At 38.9% G+C, this 25,616-nt stretch overlaps 2 protein-coding genes across 3 annotated transcripts in view; one reads left to right on the top strand and one right to left on the bottom strand.

Moving 5' to 3' along the window:
- The window catches only part of LOC119719464 (UDP-D-xylose:L-fucose alpha-1,3-D-xylosyltransferase MGP4-like), a 39,381-nt gene extending 16,288 nt beyond the window's left edge, over positions 1 to 23,093 (bottom strand). The window contains exons 1-2 of one of the 2 annotated variants that reach the window (XM_038188938.1): positions 22,891 to 23,093; positions 11,356 to 11,543 (exon numbers count right to left, since the gene is read on the bottom strand). The gene's annotated coding sequence lies outside the window, so the exon portion shown is untranslated. Of the gene's footprint in view, positions 1 to 11,355; positions 11,544 to 21,013; positions 21,136 to 22,890 lie in introns of those variants that run through there. The other variant, XM_038188937.1, reaches the window with a different exon arrangement.
- Positions 2,677 to 4,416, top strand: LOC119719465. The gene is made up of 2 exons (XM_038188939.1): positions 2,677 to 2,737; positions 3,481 to 4,416. The coding sequence occupies exons 1-2, from the start codon at positions 2,701 to 2,703 to the stop codon at positions 4,068 to 4,070; spliced, it is 627 nt and encodes a 208-aa protein (XP_038044867.1). The 5' UTR covers positions 2,677 to 2,700; the 3' UTR covers positions 4,071 to 4,416.
- Positions 23,094 to 25,616: the final 2,523 nt, after the last annotated feature.

Below are 25,616 nucleotides of genomic sequence, written 5' to 3'. Positions count from 1 at the left end.
GAAAAACACTGAGTTCGTTTGGAATGATAAGTGTGAGCAAGCATTTTACCAGTTAAGATCCGCTTTAATATCTGCTCCCATACTTAAGTACCCAGATTTCAGTCGTTCATTTATTTTGGACACTGATGCCAGTAATGATGGTATTGGGGCCGTCCTCTCTCAGCAGGTAGATGGGAGTGAGCATGTAGTGAGCTATGCCAGTCGTAAGTTGACCAAAGCTGAACGTCGATACAGTGTTACTAGAAAAGAACTACTAGCTGTAGTAACCTATGTCAAGTACTTTCGACATTATCTTTATGGTAGAAGATTCACAGTGCGCACTGACCATGCTTCATTGCAATGGCTATTCAATAGTAAACAAATAGAAGGACAGATGGCACGATGGTTGGAGATACTTAGCAGCCATTCCATGTAAGGGTCATCACCAAACTCAAAAATTGAAGTGAAAGGAATAAATTTTTGTCAGTTATATTTGATAAGAGGAATATTGAAACCATCTAAATCTCAAAAGATTTTTTAAAATAAATCATTTGAATTAAAATTTCAGCCTCCTGAACATGGATGAATTTTGTGGGCGAAACGGAGGGTCAGTGGTATAAATCACAAACTGAGGAAGTAATTGAAGCTCATTCATAAGATTGTGCTTTATCTGCATACATTTGGTAGCTATTCCAGTCTATTTGATAAAACATTGAGAATTATTCGAAATGTCTTCAGTATTTTCCCACTATTTCATCGTGAAAACACCCTCAAAAATATGTCACGCGAGTCACAAAAAATGACTTTTTTTCAGATTACTTAATAACTAGAGAGGGATTCAGCTAGTGTTTGATATTTGTAAATGAAATAGTGGTGGTCTATCAATAAAAGTATGAATATTCTTATTTGCTCTACATTCCTTGTAGAAAAAACTATCTCAAGAATGTCATGCGAGTCACACATGATGTATGTCACGCGAGTCACCAGGGGTGGATCCAGGAATTTTCGCAGCGGGGGGGGGGGGGGGGGGTTCATCAGCCATATAATTTGAAAATGTAAAAAACTGGGGAGGGGGGGACGGGGGGTGGGGGGGGCTGGTACCAATTTCAATCGGGGCGCTGTTCAAATTCGACGATTATTAACACATTACAGAATGGTGTACCGTATTTTGAATAATGTTTTTGGGGGTGTCACGCGGGGGGGGGGGGGTGTTCGACTTTTTCTTCAGGAATTTGTATGAGAATTTTTTTTTTGACAGAGCTGGGGGGGGGGGGGGTTGACCCCCCAAAAAAACCCTCTGGATCCGCGCCTGGTCACAAGCCAGGAATGTTTCATTTACATGTAATACAAAGAAACAATGCCATAGGCCCTATTAAATTATAGAATTGGAATTAAGTCTTTAAAAGCATTAGTTATGTAACAAGAAATTGAATCAGTTTTTTACAAATGTATATACAGTCGAGTCTCGTTAATACAAACTCGTTCGGACCTAGCCAAATTGTTTGTTATATCAGAATTTTGGACTAAGAGGAACATCAGTCCCATTCATTGTGCACATAAATGCACAGTCGGGACTAAGGCTTTATGTTTGTTATAACCAGAATTTTGTATTAACAGAGTTTGTACAAACGAGATTCGACTGTACTGTATACATTCCGATACAACTGCATCATTAATTGCAGCTCGATCTTACAATTTAAGGAAACTGTGACTCTACATGACCAAGAATTACAACCGTTTTCCTGAAATAATCACCCGTGGATTGATGACATCACTTCGTAACTAAAATTCCAAAACATTTTTTTCTCTCTATGTCATTGTTAAGGATATTGGGTTTAAACCAGATTTCCACCCCCAACATTTGCATTCGTAAAGGATAAATAGCAGTTTTCACACTCTTTCATAAGGTATTCACAGGTAAATCATTTTTATTAATATAATATTATGATTTGATTCGTTATACTAAAATTACAATTATAATGTGAAAGTAAAAAGCTACTGTGTCACGCAAGTCACGCATTTGTGTCACGCGAGTCACATTTTCTTCAGGCCATTTCTTACAACAAGGGATATTTGGCACAATACAACTTATGCATGTATTGGGTGAGGGTATTAAGTTCCAAGTTCTGTAAGAATAATTTTTAGAACACTGGTAGATCCATAGGAAAAGCTATTTGAATCAAGGGATGTCAAAAATCCCTTTTTCTATCCTGTCATGCGAGTCACGTCAAAGAAACTGTGATACATGAAAAAATAGCGATTTTAAAGTAATCATATAAAGACTAAACCATACATTCACAATGCCCTGACTCAAATACATGCTTATTTGAGTTGAATAAATGCCAGGTTAACAACAGTAATGCATTAAAACTTTACATTTTGTTCAAATGTCACGCGAGTCACCATGGAATGGCTGCCAGTACATTTGATTTTGAGATCCAACATCGCCCAGGACGTAAGCATCGTAATGCAGATGCTTTGTCCAGACGCCCGAGCGATGAACCTGATTGTAATTCCAATGTTACTCACGGTGTTTGTTGTGGAGTTTTTCTTACTACAGGTTGGAACCATACGACTGTCCGTAAAGCACAGTGTGAGGACCCCATCCTGGCACCAGTAATGCGTTGGCTTAGCGATGACAACAGGCAACGACCCTCGGGTAAAGAAGTCACAGGTCTGTCACGAGAAACAAAGTCTTTGTGGACCAACTTCTGTTGAAAGATGGTCTTCTCTATCGTCGATGTCAGTTCAAAAACAGGTCAGTCAATGTTCAGTTGGTTGTTCCGTCTAGTCTGCAAAAAGAGGTCTTGAAACAAAGTCATGACACCCGTACAGGTGGTCATCTTGGTCAAAAACGCACCCTAATAAAGGTCCAGAAGAATTACTATTGGGTAGGTTATCGCCATTCAGTCGAAATGTGGGTCAGAAGTTGTCTCACATGTCAAGCGCGGAAAACTCCCAAACAAAAGTACAAAGCACCTCTGCAGTTAGCACCAGCTGGCGCGCCATTCGAGCGCATAGCCCTAGATATCATGGGTCCTTTTCCTGCTACTAGAGATGGTAATACATATGTACTCGTAATAATGGATTACTTCACCAAATGGGCTGAGGCCTATGCGTTACCAAACCAACAAGCTGAAACTGTAGCGATTGTGTTGGTTACACAGTTTATTTGTAGATATGGCGTACCTAATCAAATTCATACCGATCAAGGTACAAACTTCGAGTCGAAATTATTCAGTACACTATGCCAGTTACTGGAAATTGATAAAACTCGAACCACTGCTTACCACCCTCAGTCAGATGGTCTAGTGGAACGTTTTAATCGAACATTACAAATAATGCTTAGCATGTATTGTAGCAAGGATCAAAGTGACTGGGATCAGCATTTACCATATGTATTAATGGCATACAGGGCATCTCAACAAGAAACCACAGGAGCTACCCCAAATAGTTTAGTATTTGGGAGGGAGATTAATTTGCCTGTAGATATACTTGCAGGTCCAGTACCAGACGCAAAAGTACAGCGACCCGAGTCCTACGCAATGGAGGTCAAGACAAGGTTAGAGGAGGCCTTTGAGGTGGCGAGACAGCATGTTGACGGGCAGCAGAAACGACACAAGAAACTGTATGACAGTCGTTTGTATGGAAGTCCATACAAGCCTGGAGATAGCGTGTGGCTGTTCTGCCCGGCGAGATACATCGGACTCTCTCCAAAGCTCAGAAGTCAGTGGAGGGGACCTTGCAAAGTTCTCAAGAAGTTTTCTGACGCGAACTACCTAGTCCAAGTACCGAGTACTACTCGCCAGCGTCAAGTCGTCCACTTTGACAGACTGAAGCCGTGTACTCTGAGGGAAGGCGACAATCCCGTGATCCAGGGCGAAACTCAGGCTGACAGACAGCCAACCGGTTGGTCCGGAACTACCGATGGAGAATTCGCAAGCTGGACTGACTCTGACGATTTTGGCCAAGTCGTTGGGGACATTACAACCGGGGATCCAACTCAAGAGGACAACACCTTCTGTCATCGTCGGACCCGAGCTGGACGAGTAACGCGACCTCCCAACTGGATGAGAGACTTTGTATCTTAAATTCCCTGTTCTCTGTATCTTTTATTGTGATAAATCTTGTTTAACTGTTCCAAGTCATTAGAGATCCTGTGTAAAACCGTACCATTAATCATTGTGTAAAAAAACAAAAAAAACAAAAAAAACAAAAAACAGCAACATTACGGTGAATTTGGAATGTTAACATCTGTAGAGCACACCATGAGATTTTTGTGTTATTACTTAGTAAATTTTAGTTGACCCATGTAATTGTTTTCTAGTATATTTTCGTTAAACTTTTGAAAAAAAAAAAACAAGTTGAACAAGTGTTTTCAAAATATGCCGATATTGATAATATCGAAGATTTAATTGAAGAAGAAGAAAAAAAAAACAAAAAAAAACCAAAACCATAAAACGTTTGATAATGGAATTTTAGGGAAACACTAAAAAGTTCCTAAAAATATTTAAACGTTTAAAGGTAATTTAATTATGGAATTGATGAAAGATTTACTACGTTTTTATGACATTGCTAAAAGTTAACAATTGGAAAATTGAGTTTCATTTATAAACAAGGAAACTTTAAAAGCAGTTTATGGACTTTTACTTGATAATCAAAGATGTTTAATGATTATTGAAGAATTATCTATTTGAAATTATAAAATTAATACAAGTTCTTTAGGTCCAACTTTTTGTAATAATTGCTAAATTTTTGTTGCGCAGACACGGGACGTGTCTTTTTGGAGCAGGAGGTGGTGTAACAAAGATTCTGTTCGCCACGTGCAACACAGCGGTTAAGCTCCAAACATATCTTGCATTCCTTTAATACCTTTTCTGGTCGGGTGCACCTTACGGGTATATAAGGCCGGTGCGCGCAATTGGGCGTTGGTCATTCTTTTCTTTTTGTTATCACACTGTTACGTTGAAGTTCCGTTTGCTGTGCGCTCTCCTCCAGCCACGCCACTGCACTGGTCTTATAGTTTGTAAGTTTCACCCAATATCATATTTATCTGCTTTTATTAATTTACTCTTGGTTTATCTTTGTAAATAGTCATTGCGTATATTATCAAACTAAAATCTGGGAGGCGCCCCCGAATTCTGTCTTGCTCACTGTGTGTTTTCTTTGGTTGTTGTTTTAATTAGTAGCCCCGCCACGCCCCAGCCTGCTCGGCCCGTTACAATACCAAACTGGACCCAGACATTACCCCACAAACCATGGTTCACAACACACCAATAGAAATGAGAAACAACAAACACATCGACAACGATACTCTGAAATATCTCGACCCACTTCCACAAAACTTTCAATGTTCAACCATGTATTTTCTCCCCAAAATACACAAAACCCCAATAATATATACATAGACTATTTCCTTCTTCCCATAGTAACCGCACTACTCACATATGTCCGCGACACAGCAGACGTTTTGCGCAAAACTGGAAGAAAGACAATTTCCGCAAGACGTTCTAATAAGAAGCATAGATGTTGTTTTTTTATGTACACAAAATGTCCGACAGACGGAAGCAATCCAATGCGTTTGCAATGCCCTCGACAACACAAACCATAACTATCCTATCACAAAACCACCCTCGACTTACATCCAAAAACTTCTGAAACATCCTCGGCCGCAACTGTTTCAAATTCGGAAATAAGTTCTTTCTCCAAAAATTGGTTGTGCAATGGGCTCCACATCAAGCCCTGAAATTTGTGACATCACCTACACGACTTAACAAAATAATCCAAAAAGCGGATAATATCCTCACATGGTGGCGCTATAGAGACGACATACTGGTCATCTACAAAGGAACTTTGAACGAACTCCAAAATCTCGTCACGGAGATAAACAAGATGCACCCAAACCTACAAATACGGAGCCTCTGAATCATCAATGAACTACCTTGACCTAACCATATTCAAAGGAAATCGTTTCCGTAAAACAGGAATCCTGGACAAAGTATACACATAATCAACGGAAACCTTCCAATATCTCCATAAAACATCATCCCACCCACACCATACTCTCAAAGCGTTCATATACGGAAAAGCACTCCATTACGCTAGAAACACCAACAACGCGGATGATTTCCACAACAGAGTCAAACCATTCTCAGAGAAACCAACCACAAGAGAGTACAATCCCACTGAGATCAAAACAGCGACAGCCAAAGTCCCACATGCCGATCGAACGAGATTAATACACAACACAAAAGATGGAGAAAAAAACTCCACTTGTCTTCACAACCACCTATACAACCCCGCCATAAACCACGGTGACGTACATCGACCAATAAACAATCACTGGAATCTAATCCAAGGCAAACCATTACTTCCGAAACTATGTCCGAAGCCCCCATTCATTGCCTTCAGAAAAGTCCAAAACATTCGGGATTAACTAATAAGAGCTAAACTGCCACAGCAAAATCAAGAGCTCAAACCACTCCCAACAGACTCCGGCTTTTTCGAAGAACAAACTGAACCAGACGAAACCCTCAACATATTGCTCTCCTTGTTAGAGGAACAATTTGAAACCGACTAAAATCATATGGCTCAAACCAAACACTCCAAACTTACATAAGTGGAATGTACCCTATCCCAACCACAACTTTTCCGCGAGTCAGGTTGGATTCTTTTTGGAATCACCAATCTGCAACTGAAGAGTGCCAAAAAAGCAAGGCACGAAAGCATGCCATTGCTAACGAGAAGATTTGCAAACATAATCCTCTGCTCGCACCCAAAATCACATTTGATTACCTAATACAATAGTCACTCACTCTCTTATGTCCGCCCACTCTAAATTTTAATCGGACATAATCGGCAAAGACTGATTCATGCTTAAAATCCATATTAAGCCATACAAGTCACCAGAGAATAAGTGTTACTGAATTGGATAGCGCCATCTCCTTCCCAAACCATCTTCATTATCTACTCCAATATGTTTTTATTTGCTTACTGGGTTATATTTGTTCAACATTGCACGATTGTCTAAGTAGATGTTTCCAATACACACTCCGAAACAGCTTTTGTTTTGTTAAAGTTTTTTTTTTCCTTTTTCTCCTTTTTTGTTTTTTCAGATTCCTCCTTCTACCCATACACATTGGCTCTTTTGTGAATCCGATCGACTTCAGACTTGGCACACTGAGGCCACCATCTGAAAATGCATGCCAAAGAAATTCATTGCGATGACGTAATCAGTTGTCATGGGATGTCAATCGGGGTTGTACACTTTTTATTCAAAGTCTACGCTTTACCATACACTTTGGCACTTTACTGCTTATATATGTTAGAGTCATTAGTAATACAAATGGAGCTGAGCTCTCGAGAGAACTCGTAAATGTCTGTATTGGAGGGGATTTTTTTACGTCGGCCTCCTCCCCCGGGACCTTTGGTTTTAATCAATCAATGCCAGGATGGCTGTAATGTGGGTTTCAAGGAGATATTTTGTTTTCCTCATACGATATTTCTGTAAGAATATAAGGTTTAGTTTAGTCTTATAGCTAGATAATATTTTATTTTATTAGTGATGTTTTAGTGTTCGATTATTTTGTATGCTTTTCTGGTTTAGTTATTCTTTATTAGATTTGTTTTAGTTTATGATCGTTAAGCATTCAGCCTCCGAACAGTTAGGATCAACGCCAACTCACCTCCTACATGGACTTCATTGACACAGAACCGTCCAAAATTCCGTCTTGCCTAAATATGCTAGTGCACCAAGTGCATCGGGGACGGCCTTGCACGATTGTCCACCCGGCAGGTATCAGTTATCGGTTGAATTGGATGTAACTCATACATGCAAATGTCTCTGAAACAATTTTCAAAACAGCTATGTGTTTATTCACAAACACAATTCTAATACTTATTTTCTTCGTGTATTTTTTTTGCCGTTTGACTGTTTTGTTTTTTGAATTTGTTTTCTATAATTTATTTTGTTTGTTAACTTATTCGCTACTGTTAACTCATGTTTGATATTTTTTCATTATTTCTTTAAACAGCTGATTCATCTGTTAATTTATATATTTGTTTAGGTTATGTGTTTAATTAAATATTTATGCGAATTGATTTTGACTAGTTGCATGAGTTATTCATTTTTGGCATTATCTTTTTCGTGCTATCCCTCAATATTTACATTCATTCCATGTGTGTCGTATTTTATGGTTGTCCGTTTGTTTTGCCTGTTTCTGTATTTGTAGTGTCATTTCGGTTTTGTTTTGTAAAGACATCTCCATAAAGCCATTGGCTTCGGAAGGTACTTCCATAATTTCCTATCGTTTTATTATTCTTTCTTTCTTATCTATCTACATGTATAATCTTAATTAGCATGAATCCCGCAATACGGCGACAAGTTGTGCGGGACTTCCCCTACATTAGGGCGACACACCGCAATAGGGCGACAATTTTGGTGTCGCCCTATTGAGGTAACTACCCTTTAGCGAAGGAATTTGCTGTCGCAAATGGGCTAGAGCGATTGCTCGTGGTCCAAAACGTACACATACCAAACTTGGTTGGGATCGGATAAGGTAAAATTGGGTTCGGTCATATTAAAGTTTGAAACTTTTCTGCACGTTTCTATGGAAGTTTCTCCCTATCTTGCAATCCAGAGTTATGATAATAATATTATTTATTACTTCACTCTGTTACATTGTTTTATCAAACTTGTGGCATTATGGAAATAAATATTGATTGCATTGAATTGAATTGAATAATGACAGCAAATAATTTGTATCTAAAACACATTCACTTATTGGTACATGTCAAGTAACAACCAAATCAAACCTATAGTTCTTTAGGTATAAGCCTTAGAATTGCCCCTGTATTGTGACGTCACATGAGTTGTGATGACGTCAACATTACGTCACTTAAGTTTTCATCTGTTTATGTACCTACAAAATTTTCGACCCAATCTGACTTGTATATTTCAGAAGATAAAAGCTTAGGCTTTGACAAATCACATTTATAAAGATGAAATGTGACGTAACGTGATGGTGACGTCATGATGACGTCATGATGACATACATCCTCAGGAAAAATCTACAGGTGGTGTTCTATGATTGGACCAAGACTAAAGCTGATCACATTCCAGTTCCAAAATGTGCTTGTGTAATGAATCATGTGCAAACCATACGGAGAAAAAAACACCTTTAATGCAACAAAACTTGACATCTCATGAAGTCATCGTGACGCATATCTTCGGGGGCCATCCGTGGGGTAGTGGTCTCAATGTGAACCAAGTCTTAGTCGATCGGATTTACAAGATTGCTAAGGTAGACTGGTCGAATAAAAAAGGTGTTCAAACCCTATGGAGAAAAAGAAGTACTAATAATACATTTTTAATCTAGTTCTATGTCAGAACATAGGGCTTTTCCGCATCTTTTAATGACTTTATGTTTTGTTATCGTCCATATGCAGTCAGGTAGATTTTATGCAAGAACATGGTTTCATGACTTATGAAACTGTTCTTGTAGTTCTCCAGATATATGACTGTAAAACATAAATCTTCAAGATGAAGTCTAATGACCCAGGATGACGTCATTATGACGTCATCCGATGTGACTTTGCTGGTCTGTCCAATTATACACCGGGCAGCTCATAAACCGTGTCCCACCCATGCGAGCAACACCATCCTCAAACAGAGCTTTCATCTACCCACAAAATTGCTGTGTTGTTCTGTACGATCATCCCAGGTGGTACCCAGAACATCAGCGACCCTTCACACCGTACTATACCAGACTCTGAAATTCTCTCCCTCAGACTATCGTTGGGATCAAGATGCTGGAGAAATTCAGGCAATCCGTGACCTGTTACTTCTTTAACTAAGTGTGAGACTCATTTTGAGTGTCACCCCAACTACATGTGTCTCTGGAATATACATAAAAACTATACGAATCATCCTATTTCCTTGTGAAAAATTTAAAAATTCTAACAATGTTACTGCAATAATTAAGGAATCTGCTTTTTAATTCCCTTGAATGTAGTGCATTCTTGAACTTAATGCATTCCTCGGAACCTCATGCATTCCTTGAACTTAATCAATTCATCGAATTTAATGTATTCATTGAGCTTAATGAATTCCTAAAACTTAATGTCTTCCTTGAGCTCAATGAAATCAATGAAATTAATGCATTCCTTGAACTTCATGTATTTATTGAAATTAATGCATTCCTTTAATTTAATGCATTCCTTGAACTTAATGCATTGCTCGAACTTTATTGTTTCATTGAATTTTGCATTCCTTGAACTTAATGTATTACCTGTATTAAACTTAATGCGCTCCTTGAACTTCATTCCTGAAACTTACTGCATTCCTTGAACTGCATGAATTAATTGCACTTCATGCACTCATTTAACTTGCATTCCTTGAACTCATGCATTCCTTGAACTGGCATTCATTGGACTTAATGGATTCCTTGAACTTAATGGAGCCCTTAAACTAAATGTTTTACTTGAATTAAATGTATTACCACGTACATGCATGTACTGAATTAAAGCAGCAATTTATTTAAGTAAAGACAGAAAAGGATTGTGCAACTTGTGCATGAGTGCGTGTGTCAATCCAGCTTAGGATTGAGAATGTTCGATCTTTAAACGATTGAGAATTTCAATCTATTAGATTGAATAGTACAATCATCAGTCTAGATTGAAACATTTTCAAACCAACTTCGACTGAAGATAGATGGAAAATTTCAATCTAATAGTCTAAAATTCCACTCGTTTGTGAATTGAAAACTGTCAATCTAAAAAAAGATTGACGGTCAATCCGGAAAGATTGTTCCCTCACAGCAATCTTTGAAAGATTAAGAGTTCAATCTAATAGATTGAAATTTCAATCGTCAGAATTAAGAGAGTAATGAAACACAATATGGGCCCCTAAAGGCGAGCACAAGGGGTCAGGGGTCAATACATTATTCGAATCTACAACTATTCACAAACGTGGGGATGGTGGTAAACCACGGATCTTATTAGCATAAAGCTTTGTTGCTTTAAGAAATAGTTTAAGTCGGAGAATAAACTCGGATCTGTAGACTCGTGCCAAGAGTGAAATCGGCTTTGCTTTGTCCATTCTTAGCACGAATCTACAGTTCCTCGTCCATGCTCCTTGACTGAATTAGAAACCCAGCGATATTTTCGGCCAATTATTGCTTCACAAATTTTGAATTATTTTTAACCAAATAATTCGGTTCTCGCATTGTGGACTGGTTCCCGACTATATCCCCTTGCGTGAGGATACCTTTTCAATACAACGTTGTTTAAACTTAAGAGTTTAAAAGGGGCTTGTGTTTCAAATGTATGAATTAAAAAATGAATTTTGATAAGAATTTGAAAATGAAGTGTACTCACTGCCTTCGCTGACTAACGAGAGTCGTGTGTGATGCTATAATACAACATCCAACGGCAAATGCAAGAGCCAAAACAAGGTGTGGAGTGTGCAACGGTGTCGCTCCGTGAGTACCCACTGCCCAATACCATCGGCCCCAATGAGGGCGCTATTTGGTTTGAGAAAACTCTTCCAACAGTGTTCACCATATCTAAGAAGAAAAGCGATATGGCGGATACAATGAGGGCGCCATTTGGTTCAGATAACTCTGTCAAGTGTCCACCATAACTTTACAAAAATATTTAACACAAGGCTAATGCCTTACTGCGGTATGAAATGCTGCTAAGCAGCACGGAACGAACTACACAAGAACAATGACGTCGAATTGCAGCTACACTGATAGGCTGTAGAGCATCACTTATACGCACTGGTTCCTGATCGATCCATTTCAATTTGGAGAGGGAACCAGTCTCAACCAGTTTCACTGTTCAAAGTAATTAACACAAAGTATAAAAGTATCAATGTACACGAATAATTTGGTTTTCTTTTCAGAAAGTTTCATAACATACATTTTGTTTCGACTTTATTATTTCTTTACAAATGAGCTATTCGTTGAGTAGGAAGTATACATGTCAATTAAATTACAAACCTTTCTTCACCAATCTATTGCTTTCGGACTTGCAACAGCCAATGGGCTATTCATATTTGTGTGTGGAGATCAGCGAAAAGCATGCCAGACCAAAAGATTCTGACTCGTCTGACGCATATAGCGTCAGGTGGGCGCACTGTCACTTGAACTACTGGCAAGATCTTGCTCGTTTCTGCGAATGTTCGGGCTTTACCGTACCATCGCGTATTTTAAACCCCTGACTCTCGGATGTGTTCTTGATGACTCGGATATTTTTTTCGTGACAAATGGTTTAATTTTCCATAACAAAAACTTGTTATGCTTTGGGTTTTTAATCTTTAAAACCTTTCAGCATGTTGATGATACAATCCGGAACCAAGGGCGGATCCAGAATACAATTTTTTTTTGGGGGGGGGGGCAAAAAAAATTGGTCCCCCAAAAGTGGGTCAAAACGTACGGCGTGGGGTTCGGGGCCCGCTTAAGGGCCCCGAAAAATTGTTTGATTCTAGATGCTCTGTGGTGCGATCTGAGGCAATTTCTGACCACTTTAACCAATTTCTTTTTAGGAAAAGATGGTGGTGTACTCTTGCCTGCCTTTATTGCGACGTCAAATAAAAAAATGTTTTTTTTGTTGTGGGGGGGGGGGGGGCATGGCCCCCTTGGCCCCCCTGGATCCGCCCTTCTCCGGAACAATTTAGACTGCAGCCATTTGCAATCCCCCCCCCCACACACTTTTTGTGATAAGGACAAATTTCGGATTTCAAGGTATATTTTCGAACATCCCATGAACCAAAATGTGTACAATAGCACTGAAAAGTGGAGAAACAAAGTACAAAAGCTTTTAAATTGCGCCGTTTTGATGATTGATATACATCTGTATTCTAAAAAGAGCCCCCTAGTAACATTTCAAAATTGATCGTCGACATCGGTCTACATTGAAATAGCACTGACATGATATTGGATTTGCAAATGGAATCAACGTATAAATAATCAATATTAAATCAACAGAGATTTATCAACATCGTATCCTTAGAAATGTCAAAGTTAAACAAATGCAAATCTGGAATTAATGTGGCTATTTCAAGGTTACTGTCTAGATCAAGATTTAAAGTCGGGATATGATGCTGATAATGGTGGATGGTTGGATTTTTTCGAATCGTTCTATGTTGAATAAATTTGCAAACTGAGGAAATGATGTTAAATCCACGTCGACATTGAATAACTTTAAATTTAAATAAATTATTCATCAATCACTTTGAAGTTTTCAATGAAAAAATTATGTGTTTATTAATTTACTTCCAAACTTCATTAGATATTATTTTATTCGATACATTGTATAATTCAGAATTGGATTGACTTGATGGATTAAAGGCTACGTGAGGGTACTAGTCTTTAAATAGATACATGATAATAAAATTGATTGGTTTTTCTGAAACTGCCCAGCGCTTTTAAATCGAAAAAAATATTACAAGAGGTAACAAGCATAACCAATTTAAACATCTAAATTATCTTCCTTTTTTGGCACATGCAAGGAAGAATAACATTCATTTTAGTGTCACAATTTATTTGCAGCACTATTTTTGTATAGCCATTTTCCTGAAAATATTGCAAGAGTTTATGCAGCAGACTTTGGCAAGAACATAGAAACCATCAAATAGAAAATAACAAAACAAAACAAACATTATTCACATAAAATTACTCGGAACTGTTTATTGAACATCCGAAGATGTAAACCAAGAATTAATCAGGTAGCAAGTAAAATAATGTACAATACTTGTACTGTATATAATCATTATAACACTCCCTTACTTCTTGAATGTAGAAGTTGCAAGATGCAAAGTACAAGATGCGGCAGTGGGTGAATGTTCATAACTTGAAAAGCCTTTACCTGTTGAACACTTACGGAAAGATACCAGTCAATCTAAAGCGAGTTACTATATTTGAACAGTTATTATTTATCAATTATTCGAATATTGAAAGATTTGACACAGTCTTATTTTGAGGAATGACCGTACAAAAAAGACTTAACGTAAAGGTGCATGGTCCCTAGGTGTGTCCCTCCATTACCTCTTCTTTCAGGCGCAAACCTGATAGGACACGAACAACTCAGCAAGCATCAACATCCATCACCTTGCCATTACGAGGTTACTAGGACACTCACTAGAAAAGACAAAGATAATTTATTATTTTAGAAATACAGGCTTTTTTTCGAACCACCTCTTTATCCATTGACACAAACCAAATCACCCTCAAAAACGAAAATGTTCAACCCAAAAAACAGAAAAAAATTCCCAAATCATACTTAGTTTGAACAAAGTAATAAACACACTTGGTCATTGTGTGCTGTCTTTGTGCGGAAAAAAAATCAACAGAACTATGCACTTTTATAAAACTTGCACTTGTATTTCCTGGTATTTTATCAAGTATCAAACATACAACTGTAAGGGCGCGCCTAGTGGTGCGCTCCCTCGGGGTAGTTTGAGCGTGTGCTAACAAACTGGGGTAGGGTGTGTACCCTGGTGAATAATTGGCAGTCAGTTCTAAATAAAGTGATCCAGTGACTCGAATATTGCAGCTCAGAATTTATTTATTTACATGTATATGTAATTAATTAGTATGTGTGAAAATCCCTGTAGAAACCCTCTACAAATCCCAAAAGATATTTCTCCAAAAATCCAGATCCAAATCTTCAGTATAAATCAATCAATCCAATCCGTCTGACAATCCAATAGAATCCCCTATTGATGCAAAATAAAATACAATTCAATGATTCAATCTCTTTCCATGATAAACTAGTAATATAAAAGATAAATGGATACTGTTTCCCTCAAAGCCCTATAATATTACATATAACTCACCCAGTCCGGACCCGAGACCATGCGCTGCCCTCTCTCGATTCCCGCGACGCTAGCGGACCACGGTCCTTAGCAACGGTACAGTATAACCTATGTACATGCAAATCAACGTATCGCGTGAACAATGCATGCACATACAGAGAAGTTTCACGGAGTGTGAGTCAAAACAAATCATGAACTCATCACAATAGACAAGCAAAGCCTCTTTAAATGAAAGTTCTCAAACTCTCATACCTGCACCAAACTGATCCTGAATCAAATGCAGACAAATCACTTTCATGCACAATGAACATGAAAAGAGGAAAATACCTCGACTTCCAACGGAAACTTTGGAGCTAGAACTTTCCCAACTTTCGCCCAAAACAACGTGGAGAGAGAGAGAGCTAACACGCATGCGCGGTTGGCCACACCAAAATACTTCAATGTTACTGTACACGATTGACTCTCAGAAAGTGACTATAATACATAACCACATTACAATCATGTATCGATATTATTACTAATATAATCATAAATGAAGTTTCATAGATCACATACCCCTACACAACCATTAAAAGTATCAATGCAATTCGATTTTACTTTGGAACCAGAACAATTTGTCAACATATTTTTAATATGACGAAGAAAAGAAAATACCTGACGAAACTGAAAAGGCCTGTCTCCTCAACTGCTAAATTCTTTCAGTTCCACTTTGCCCATCATTTTTTAATTGTCTTCATGCACTTGGTCATACGAACTCTCAAGAACAAAAGTAAAGATCCATCGGGAAAAAAAGGTAACAGAAAGAATGTAAAGAAAGAATTATTAAAACTGTAAAACAAAAATCATTGATCATTATGCTGTAATGCATTTTACTAAACTGATAAAACGGAATAACCGTATATATCTTAATAATCCCGGGACATACCGTTATTTCGTTTTACCGTTTTGTATTTCCTCAAAAACAAAAACAGTAAACGAACCAATGACCGGTTTGTCGTTTTACAGTTTTGTAAAACGGCAAACGGTATTAAGATAGATACAGTTATTCCGTTTTATCAGTTTCATAAATTTCATAACAGCGTAACGATCAACGATTTTTGTTTTACAGTTTTACACAAGTAACTTTGAAAAACAGAAAAACGGTCAGTATTCAATACAGACTGTTGTTTTCTTTTACTTCAGTTTCATAGTTAACAGCCCGTAATGCATTTTGTGGCGGTACTTATGGTGGGCAAGGCCGGTCAGGGTGGAAGGGGATCATGCCGTGCACGAAGAAGTGTTACCTCGGCATACTTCGTGCGTGGTGTGATTCCTGGCGTGACCCTGACCCCGTCTACTGCGATTCAGTTGGTGGGGCCGGCTTGAAGAATTGCAAGCAAACATGGAGCTGGAAAATTTCAAGGGGGACATTTCACAATGGATACAGGATGGTAAGACGTATGAAGAAGTTGCAGATATGTTGAAGGAAATTGGAGTCCAGCGCGGCTCTTCAATAGCAAATACAGTTCTCAAATTCTGTCGTGAGAACTAGAACGACATAAATGTAAGGAGGGCAATTTCACAGGCAGTGACCGTCCCAAGGACACATTAACATTCCAAGGTGCATTGCTATAATTGCCAACTTAAACCTGAATTAAAAAAAATGGTCGACAAGACTATTGACCGTTTTGACATTATCATGTTTTTGTAAAACAACACTCTCAAAATAAAGCAACTAACCGTTTATCGCTTTTTACAATTTATAGAAACAATAAAAAGGTAATTGCTTTTTGTGACTTAATACCGTTTGACCGTTTAACAAAACTGTAAAACGACAAAACGGTCAATGGCTCGTTTACTGTTTTTGTTTTTGCGGAAATCCAAAACGGTAAAACGAAATAACGGTATGTCCCGGGATTCTTAATACCAATTTGACCGTTTAACAAAACTGTAAAACGACAAAACGGTCAATGGTTTCTTTACTGTTTTAATTTTTGAGGAAATCCAAAACGGTAAAACGAAATAACGGTATGTACCGGGATTGCTTTCGTCATCTGTGAGCTCTTGTCTCACTTTTTTGGAACTTTGTAAAGGAAAAATGATTTTTTTTTTCTTCAGAAGCTGAAAATAAATGATTTAACTTCCATGTCCAACCTTTCCAACTTCGACTCTGCTTACACAAAGAATATGCAAACCAAGTCTATTTTAAACAGAAAGTTTATGCAGAAATACCACCTGCCCAATGATTTGCTACTTCAATAGGCCAATATCAGTTGCGTATATACTCGATCCCTGCACAGTCCATTTTGTATGGCACCATTCATAGACATACTCAACTTCCTCAGCATATGATACACAAACATAATCTGTTTGCTTGGCATATACCCAAAGTTTTAACAGAAAAATAGTGTTTACTACATCATGCGCATGTTCATGCATTCTCACACTCTAGCCACAGCAAATGTGTACACAAAGATTCCAGGACATACTCAACTTCCTCCTTATGACTTGTGAGCTGTGGGGCGTCTGTTTTCATTCGATAGGCCTATTCCCTATGAAAGATAAACCAAACTGGTTTAACGATCATGAAGGGGAAATGAAAAGGCATAATGTACATGACCCATGACCTTTTACGGCTGTGTGGTTATACGAAGGAAATCCGGTAAATGACGTCGGGAAAACAATACTGCATTCACTTTTGGACGATCAAGCAGCTGAAGAAAATTACATGAAAACAGGAAATCTATGATACAGAAAATAGAATTATTTTTCCCCTGGTTTAAAGGCTTATAATCCCAGTCAACATTACTTAGTGGGGTCTAAATGGGTCCCACTTGGACTACCTCATCATGAGGCCCATGTTGGCTGCCAAGTTGGGGCCCACAGAGATTTGTCCGCCGGCGGCACTTGGGTCCCACATGGGTAAGCCCAGTTAATTTATTGTGGGTCCTATGTGGGTCCCATTTACACTTTAACCGGGTCATAAGTGGGCAATATGTACGTATGAATGTGGGTCCTATGTAGGTCATGTATGTGTGGGTCCCTCCTTCACTTCAACTGGGTCATAAGTGGGCAAAACGTATGTATGAATGTGGGTCCAAGGTCCTATGTGGGTCCCTTTTACATTTTAACTGGGTCATAAGTGGACAATATGTACGTATGAATGTGGGTCCTATGTGGGTCCTGTGTGGGTCCCATCTGCCCTATTTGTGTCAAAATAAGTGGGCGAAATGCACATATGAATGTGGGTCCTATGCAGGTCTTATGTGGATCCTGTGTGGGTCCCTTCTACGCTTTTAACCGGTCACAGATGGGCAAAATGTACGTATTAATATGGGTCCTTTGTGGGTTGGTAAGCTGGCTCAACTATGGGTCCCATCTAGGCCCTGTGTAATAAGGTGAGCAGGTCCAGCACTGATGAGCTCATTTTGGGCACTCCACAATATGAAATTGGTTTAATACTTGGTAGTCTGCGGTTCGGTTTGGACTCTGATTCAGGTCATGGAGAATGGGAGACGAAAACCAAACACCAAACCAGTGAGAAACAATTATAGTTTAAGTTGTCAAAAGAAAAAATGTACTTTAATAAATCGGAATTTCCACTGACAATCATCATAACAAGTTATATAATTCTGGAATTTGTAGTTCTTGGTCAAAGTTATCATTAACTGGAAATGTGCTGGAGATGTAAGTCTCATCAACAAAAAGAATATATGCAAAGTGTTCCAGAATTATGGTTGTACCATTCCGAACCACTTGTCCAGCACAGATACATGTATTCCAAAAAAATACATCTCTTGGAATTACCTGACATGAAGATAATCTGTAATCTGAAGATATTTCCACACATTACATACCTTTAACAAAAATATTTTCACGGGCAGGTCTACGCGTGCCGTCAAAGTTGGTTTGCTAGTTGTATTTAACAAAAATGCATTTCTGATCAAATTTAGTCTTATTTTACCCCCACAGACTGCATGAAGCATCCTTCGTTTTTATCTAAATATCTACACGTACTGAAAAATGCATCGTAGAAAAATTAATCTGAAACAACTAATGTCTTGTTTGAAGTCAATTACTAATTTCAGGCTGCAGATTGTTTCTTAGCACATTCCTCTCTGCTCGCTACGCCCTTTTCCATCTCTGTGATGTTTGTCTCTGTCCCCCGCCAACCAGCCACTTGGCCAGATCTCTTCGCTATCGGTTGGACTGTTCTTCGTACCGGTTCCTTGACATTGAGAACAAGACAGCCTAAAAACAAAATCAAGAAAAATACGGTCTGGAAGAATTATGTAATTCAAGACACTGAGTATACAGTGTTTTTACGTCGGTGAAGGGCAAACTTAATTTGATTTACATCACCCCGACGCAAAATTCCATATCTTATGAAAAATTTGAGACAGTGGTACAATATCGGGTGTCAATGTTTTCATTTGTAAAATTCTCCATTCAACATGTAGAAGAGGTTCATAACAATTACGATCAAAAATTGTGATTTGCAAATATCATTTGTACACTGTCAATGTTCCATTTACTTGCTTTTTCGAACAGATATAATCAGGTGATTGATAGAGTACATTCGCAAAGAGTCTTATTACATCATATCATTAGGCCCTGTCAAATAAAAAATAATGCATAAACAATTCAGTAGAATTAAATATTAGAAATATTTGAAAACAGAAATCAGTATACAAACTTACCTGTATTCTCAAAGAATGATGCCTGTCCAAAGTGAGGCCGGGAAAAAGCAAAAGACTTGCACTACATGAGTCATATCTTGATACGAGATACATTTCGACACATTTTGGTACCGTGACTGTATGAATAACAACTGTTTTCTTGCGAGAACGATGTACTTGTACGTTCCCTGTCTCCAGCTAAATTCAAATGTACCAGCCACACTCTGCAGTAACCGGGTTTCTGTGGTATGCAAGGTCAAGTGTGTCGTGTGACCCCAGCTCAAACTACCATACCGTACCGGGAGTCAAAGGCAACGAAAGTGAGTGTGGTAGAAAAGTACTGTGTGCAGCCATGGAGCTATTATAGCTCCATGGTACAGCCGACCGCTCCAAACTTTACCCCACAAAGGATCCACTAAAACAAGCCTATCAAGCCCCAGTACACAGACAGCCCACATAGCCAATAATTCCCAACATTGGACCCATATAACTTGCCCGTTCAATTCCCAGCCCATGCACTAAAAACCATGATCATCCCACAAAGGTTTTACATGGGAAAGCCCATTTTTTGTCCACTCAATATACAGGCCACCGCGCCCAGACGTACAGGACCCACTTGGCCAAGCCCGAGTACATAAACAGCCCACGTAGCCCACCAAAAACAACGGATCGATCCCGGCGGTCGACATCTAGGCCGTACATGTCTAGTGCTGGTTCCCAGCAGGCATTTTTGGTCGGGTTAACGTCAATCTGACGACAGATACCGATCAACTCCGATAAGTGTAAGTTTCTTAGACGTTGAAAACCTGACCAAATTCTAACGTCAGTATATGGTCAAATTATGACCTCAGTCTGACATGTTCAAACTGGTAACATGGACGTCGACAGGACGTCAGATTTTTGGTTGAATTAAAGTCAGTTAAAATTTGCAAGTGTAAGTTTTTTAGACTTTGAAAAATCTGACCGAAATCTAATGTCCGTATATAGTCAAACTAGCGTCAGTCTGACCATGATTTGACTGGTGAAGTGAACGCCGACAGGACGTCTAATTTTTGGTTGAATTTAGGTCAGTTAATGGTTGAAAGTGTAAGTTATTTAGACGTCGAAAACTGACCAAATTATAACGTCTGTTTAAGGTCAAAAATTGACGTCTATATCTGACTGTTGCAATAACGTCCTTTCATCGGATGTTATGGTTGCAGTTAGGTCAGTACATGGTTGAAAGTGTTAGTTTTTAGCCGTTGAAGTTTTATAACGTAAGTTAATAGTCAAAATAGTGACGTCAGTCTGACAGGTTTAAATGATGTAAATTAGACGCTTCAAATGTTCAAATGTGATACGCTGATCAATCTTGACATCGATCAGATTAATTCCCGCACGTACCCGAAACCGGTATCATCAGTAACCAGTCATGCCAGTCTCTCCGACCCCAGTGACGTGTAAATTATTTGTTTATCGTTTTGGGAAGAAATAGGTATTAAATAATAAGTAAAGAGCGGCGAATGAACGTAAGGTCTGTCGAAGCAACATAACTACGAGTTCTGAGGCAAATTCTTACCTGTTATTGGAGTAACATGACGTCGACTGCGCACTACACGTCCACACAACTGCAGTAGCTAATGTCCAAAATATGTATAGGTCATATGGCTAGCTGAAAACTGATTGGCCAGCGTCACAACCTTGGAATGTGGTTACAAATTACGCGCCGTGTGATTGGCTAGCGTCACAGCTTTAGCATTCTGACAAATAATTCGCGGTATTAATAGACTCTATCATAAAAGTATACCAGTCTACCATTTATTTATATATTTCTTGACATGATATTTTGCACTTCGATAGTTGAAATTATACGTTATTTGATACAGCAGGATTGACGTTGAAATAACCGTAAGGACTCTACTCAAATTTGAAAACAATGCAATATGTTTGATTGCGACGCACTGTTAATTATTTCGACATTTATTCAACTTTGGATTAATGTCAAAATATGTACGTTAAACAGCGTTATCACACCAACGTTGATGAATTGAGGTTGTTATCGCGAGGCAAATTTTAATTTCGTGTAAATACTTCATATCAGTGTCCACGCTCAAAAAATCGATTTTTTTTAATACTTTGTGGAATGAAAGGACTTTGGAAGTAAGTAACCAAAATAGACTTTTTAAATGGACAATGGATATGGCCATTATTATTCATTGCAGCATGCAAACACATGAGTTTTGCCCATGTGACAAGGATTTTACCGACAATGCCAAGTTATTGGTGGGTGGTCACACCCCACCCTCAACCCCAAACAATGCCCCCGGGTGGGGGAAGGGGAGGCTTTGAAAAGGAGGTCTATTTCTAAAGTGTTCACTTGCGTATTATTTTTTTTTTTACATTTGTTTTGTTATGCAACATACAAGTTCAAAATTAGGTGGCACAGGGGGAGTGGGCGGAGCCTAGCCAGGTGTGTGTGTGTGGAGGGGGGGAGTACACGACCTACTCTTCATCCACTGGCCTAAAAATGATACACAGTCTGATTCTGTTGGTGAAAATGTGCTAGATTCATGAACAATACCGATTATACAAGTTATTACTCAAAACAAAGGAAAACACTGAAAAATTGACTTTTTAAGATTTTTGTGAAATTTACCATTTTTGGAGCGCTACTGCACAAAGGATATACAATAACCCAAAATTTTCTCACCAGATATGGAAAGACCAATGCCTCAACTAACCATAGCCGAAGGGAAATTATTCTGAGTGCCATTTTGGAGGGATAAAAATGGGGGAAAATGCAATTTTGCTAGTTGTAAAAACATGCTGAAATATAGGGCCTAAAAATAATATAAAGGAGATATTTCAGAAGTGTTCCTATTTTTTTCTTGTAAGGGTAAGGATGATACTTTGTCATGATATAGTTACTTTTGTGACATTACTTTGCAGTTTGGCTTGATGACCTTTGAAACTGACGCAAAAAAATAATTTTTGCAGCCTCAAAATTGCCCAAAAATGGCCAAACACATAATGGCCCGTAACCATGGCAACGGGCAAAATAAAAGTTTTAAAAGTCTATTTACTTGTTCCCAAAGTCCTTTCAAGTTTAAAAAAATTCGATTTTTTTAGCGTGGACACTTATATGAAGTTTTTACACGAAATGACTCAAACATTTATACAACATCCAACGTTGAAATAATGTCAAAATACGTTGGAACAACATTACCAAACCGACGTTTGACTGACATTGAATTTAGGTTGTTAATATCGTGACGCATTTAAACTTTTGTTCAACGTCAGGTTAATGACGCATTAAAACTCCTGTGCATGAAAATCTGTTCATAGTACCTCTACACAATATTGCGATACTGCATGTAGTTTACAATTAAGAGTTCAAAACGGGTTATGTTTCAATGTATTAATTAAAACTATGAATTTTATTAAAAATATACTCACTGCCTTGGCTGACCAACGATAGTGTCGTGTGTGATGCTAATACCACATCGAACGGAAAATACAAGAGCCAAAACGATGTGTGCACCGGATGACACAATTCCAGCACAGAAAGTTGGTGTTGCCGCTCTAGATAAGAATCACACTCTTGGAAAAAATGGTCCGATTAACTTATATCGTTATGATGGCCCTTGCGGTTTTGCCGAAGGTTTTAGAAAACTCTTCCAAGTGTCCCCATATCTAAAGAAGAAAAGAGGTATGGAGGATATAATGAGACCGGGCGCCATTTCGGTTCATATTGAACTCTGCCAAGTGTCCACCATAATCATATCATATGAAATGCTGCTGAGTAGCACGGAAAGATTTACAAAAGAACAATGGCGTCGAATTTCAGCTATCACTGAGCGGCTGTAAAGCGTCACTTATCACCATGTAAAGACAAATCTGTGTAGCTCGTTGGCTATTTCATGTTCTACAAAACGTGAAGCTTTACGTACTGGTTCCTGATCCATCCATTTGAATATAGAGTGTTAACCAGTCTCAACCAGTCCCTCTGTTCAAAGCTTTTAACACAAAGTATACAAATCTCAAAGTATACGAATTATTTGTGCAAGAAAGTGTATATAGCATACATTTTGTTGGTACTATATTTTTTTTCTAAATTAATTATTCGTTGAGTAAGAAGTATAGGCTACGTGTCAATTAAATTAGCAACCTTTCTTCACAAATCAATTGCTCTTGGACTTCTAACAGCCAATGGGCTATTCAGATTTGTATAAGGAGGTCAGCGAAGAGCATGCCAGACCAAAAGATTCTGACTGTCTGACCAGCGGCGTAGCTACAGGGGAAGGGGGGGGGGACTGGGGGGCACGCCCACCCCCATAAAAAGTCCCCCCCCCCATTAGCCCCCATCGAAAATTTGGCATCCGGAGACAAGCACATCCATATGAGTTACCATGATTAGCTACACAAATCTAAAGTCCCTTTCTTCTGCGATTGTGTGCGTATTTTTTACCCAAACTCTATTTTTTATTCGCGAGTGAGTGTTTATTGTAACGTCCCTTGAAAAGCGAAAAGTGGTAGTTATTGTCTAATGTAGGCCTGATATACGTTTGGAAGAGCGCCCTCATGGGAAGATGGTGTCAGGCCCCCCCCCCCCCCTTACTATTTGATTTTACGGCGGGCGGGTGTCCGGTAAAACAAAAATTAACCCTGGCTACGCCGCTGCGCCTACAAATGCTCGTTTCTGCAAATGTTTGGGGTTTACCGTACCACCGCGTTATTCAAACCCATGACTCTCGGATGTGTTCGCGATAACTCAAGTATTTCTGTGTGAAAATGGTTTCTTTTCCCTAACAAATACTTGTTATGCTTGGGATGTTTTAATCCTTAAAACCTTTCAGCATGTTGCTGATGCAATCCTGAACAAACTAGACTGCATTAGCAACTGGATTGTCTTAGTGATTGGTCGGCTAAAAACTGCTTAGTTGGACCTACTGTTGAGTACTTCTCACTGAATTGGTCTGTAGAAAGAGACTCATTGGGAAAAAATAATAATAATCAGAGCTTTCCGAGGGCACAACTTTGTTGCCTCGTGTCCTAATTTGGATTCGACCGTTAAATACCTAACCTCTGGCCTATATTTTTTCCGCTTATTTGAAAACATTTATATCATACACATTCCCAGCACGATCATTTTGTTCAAACTCAATGCTGAGCTCTAACGAGAATTTCAATATGAGATTTGCACCAATCTGTTTTTCATGAATCGTCCTAGTTTCGGCAAATTTGGCTCGTGGCGATTGGTGCTGAATTGAAGAACCAAATGTTGTTGGTCATACACTATTTTGCCCCAATGATAATTGGCGGAGTGAGAAGCATGGGGATCATCGTGTATGCCATGCACCGTAAACTACCAGACGGCCTCGATACAGGCGTCGTCTCAATGGTTTTAAGAAGGTTCATCGCACGAAGAGGGATGTCATGAAAGGTCCTTAAAGAAGGAGCATGGGAATGGGAGGTCAGTGGAAGATGGCCTGAGAGTCGCCCTTAATTTACAAACAAATTCCAGAGTTTGTATTACTTAGTATTGAGGTTGAGGCATCCCAAACGCTAACATCCCCGGTATTTTTCATCTAATTGTAATGGTGCATATCCTGACCAAGCTACTGACAACCTTATTCTGATGGGGCAACGTGACGCCTCACTACCCCAGGACATTGGGCGTCGAGACGCTTCTCAAATGTGGAAGGGACGTGGGTCCCATAAGACAGTACGGGTACTACGCCTCTCTGTAAACTGTTAAAATCAAAATAAATGCTTAATAATAAGTTATGCTGGTTTGCTAAGGATTCAAATATATATTGCGTTTCGCGTCATCTTGGATTTGAACCTCGCCATCTTGGATAGGTGCGTCACTTTTGGTCTGCTGGTGACTTCGCGGCTGTTGTCCTTGATCGATGGTCGAGGAGGGTCCCAGATCATGCAGATACAATGAAATAACGATGAAATCTACAAAACGGCCGTGCGGACCGGGACTAGAAGACCTCATCACAGGGCGGCTCAATTATTTACGCTGTGGACGACATCCAACAATCGTCTGGTCATTCGACTGTATCTTGTATTCAGAATGTACTACTGACGTACCCGACGGATGTTGTGTGTCGTACTCCAACATTAATAATCGAGGCGCCCTGTGATTGAGTCTTCATCAGTTTTGCAAAATCGGA

The sequence above is a fragment of the Patiria miniata genome, unplaced genomic scaffold (genome assembly GCF_015706575.1).
Source record: "Patiria miniata isolate m_02_andy unplaced genomic scaffold, ASM1570657v1 HiC_scaffold_8, whole genome shotgun sequence".
Classification (NCBI taxonomy): Eukaryota; Metazoa; Echinodermata; class Asteroidea; order Valvatida; family Asterinidae; genus Patiria; species Patiria miniata.
The sequence above is the reverse complement of the archived record's forward strand: the minus strand, read 5'-3'. Positions and strand labels throughout refer to the sequence as shown.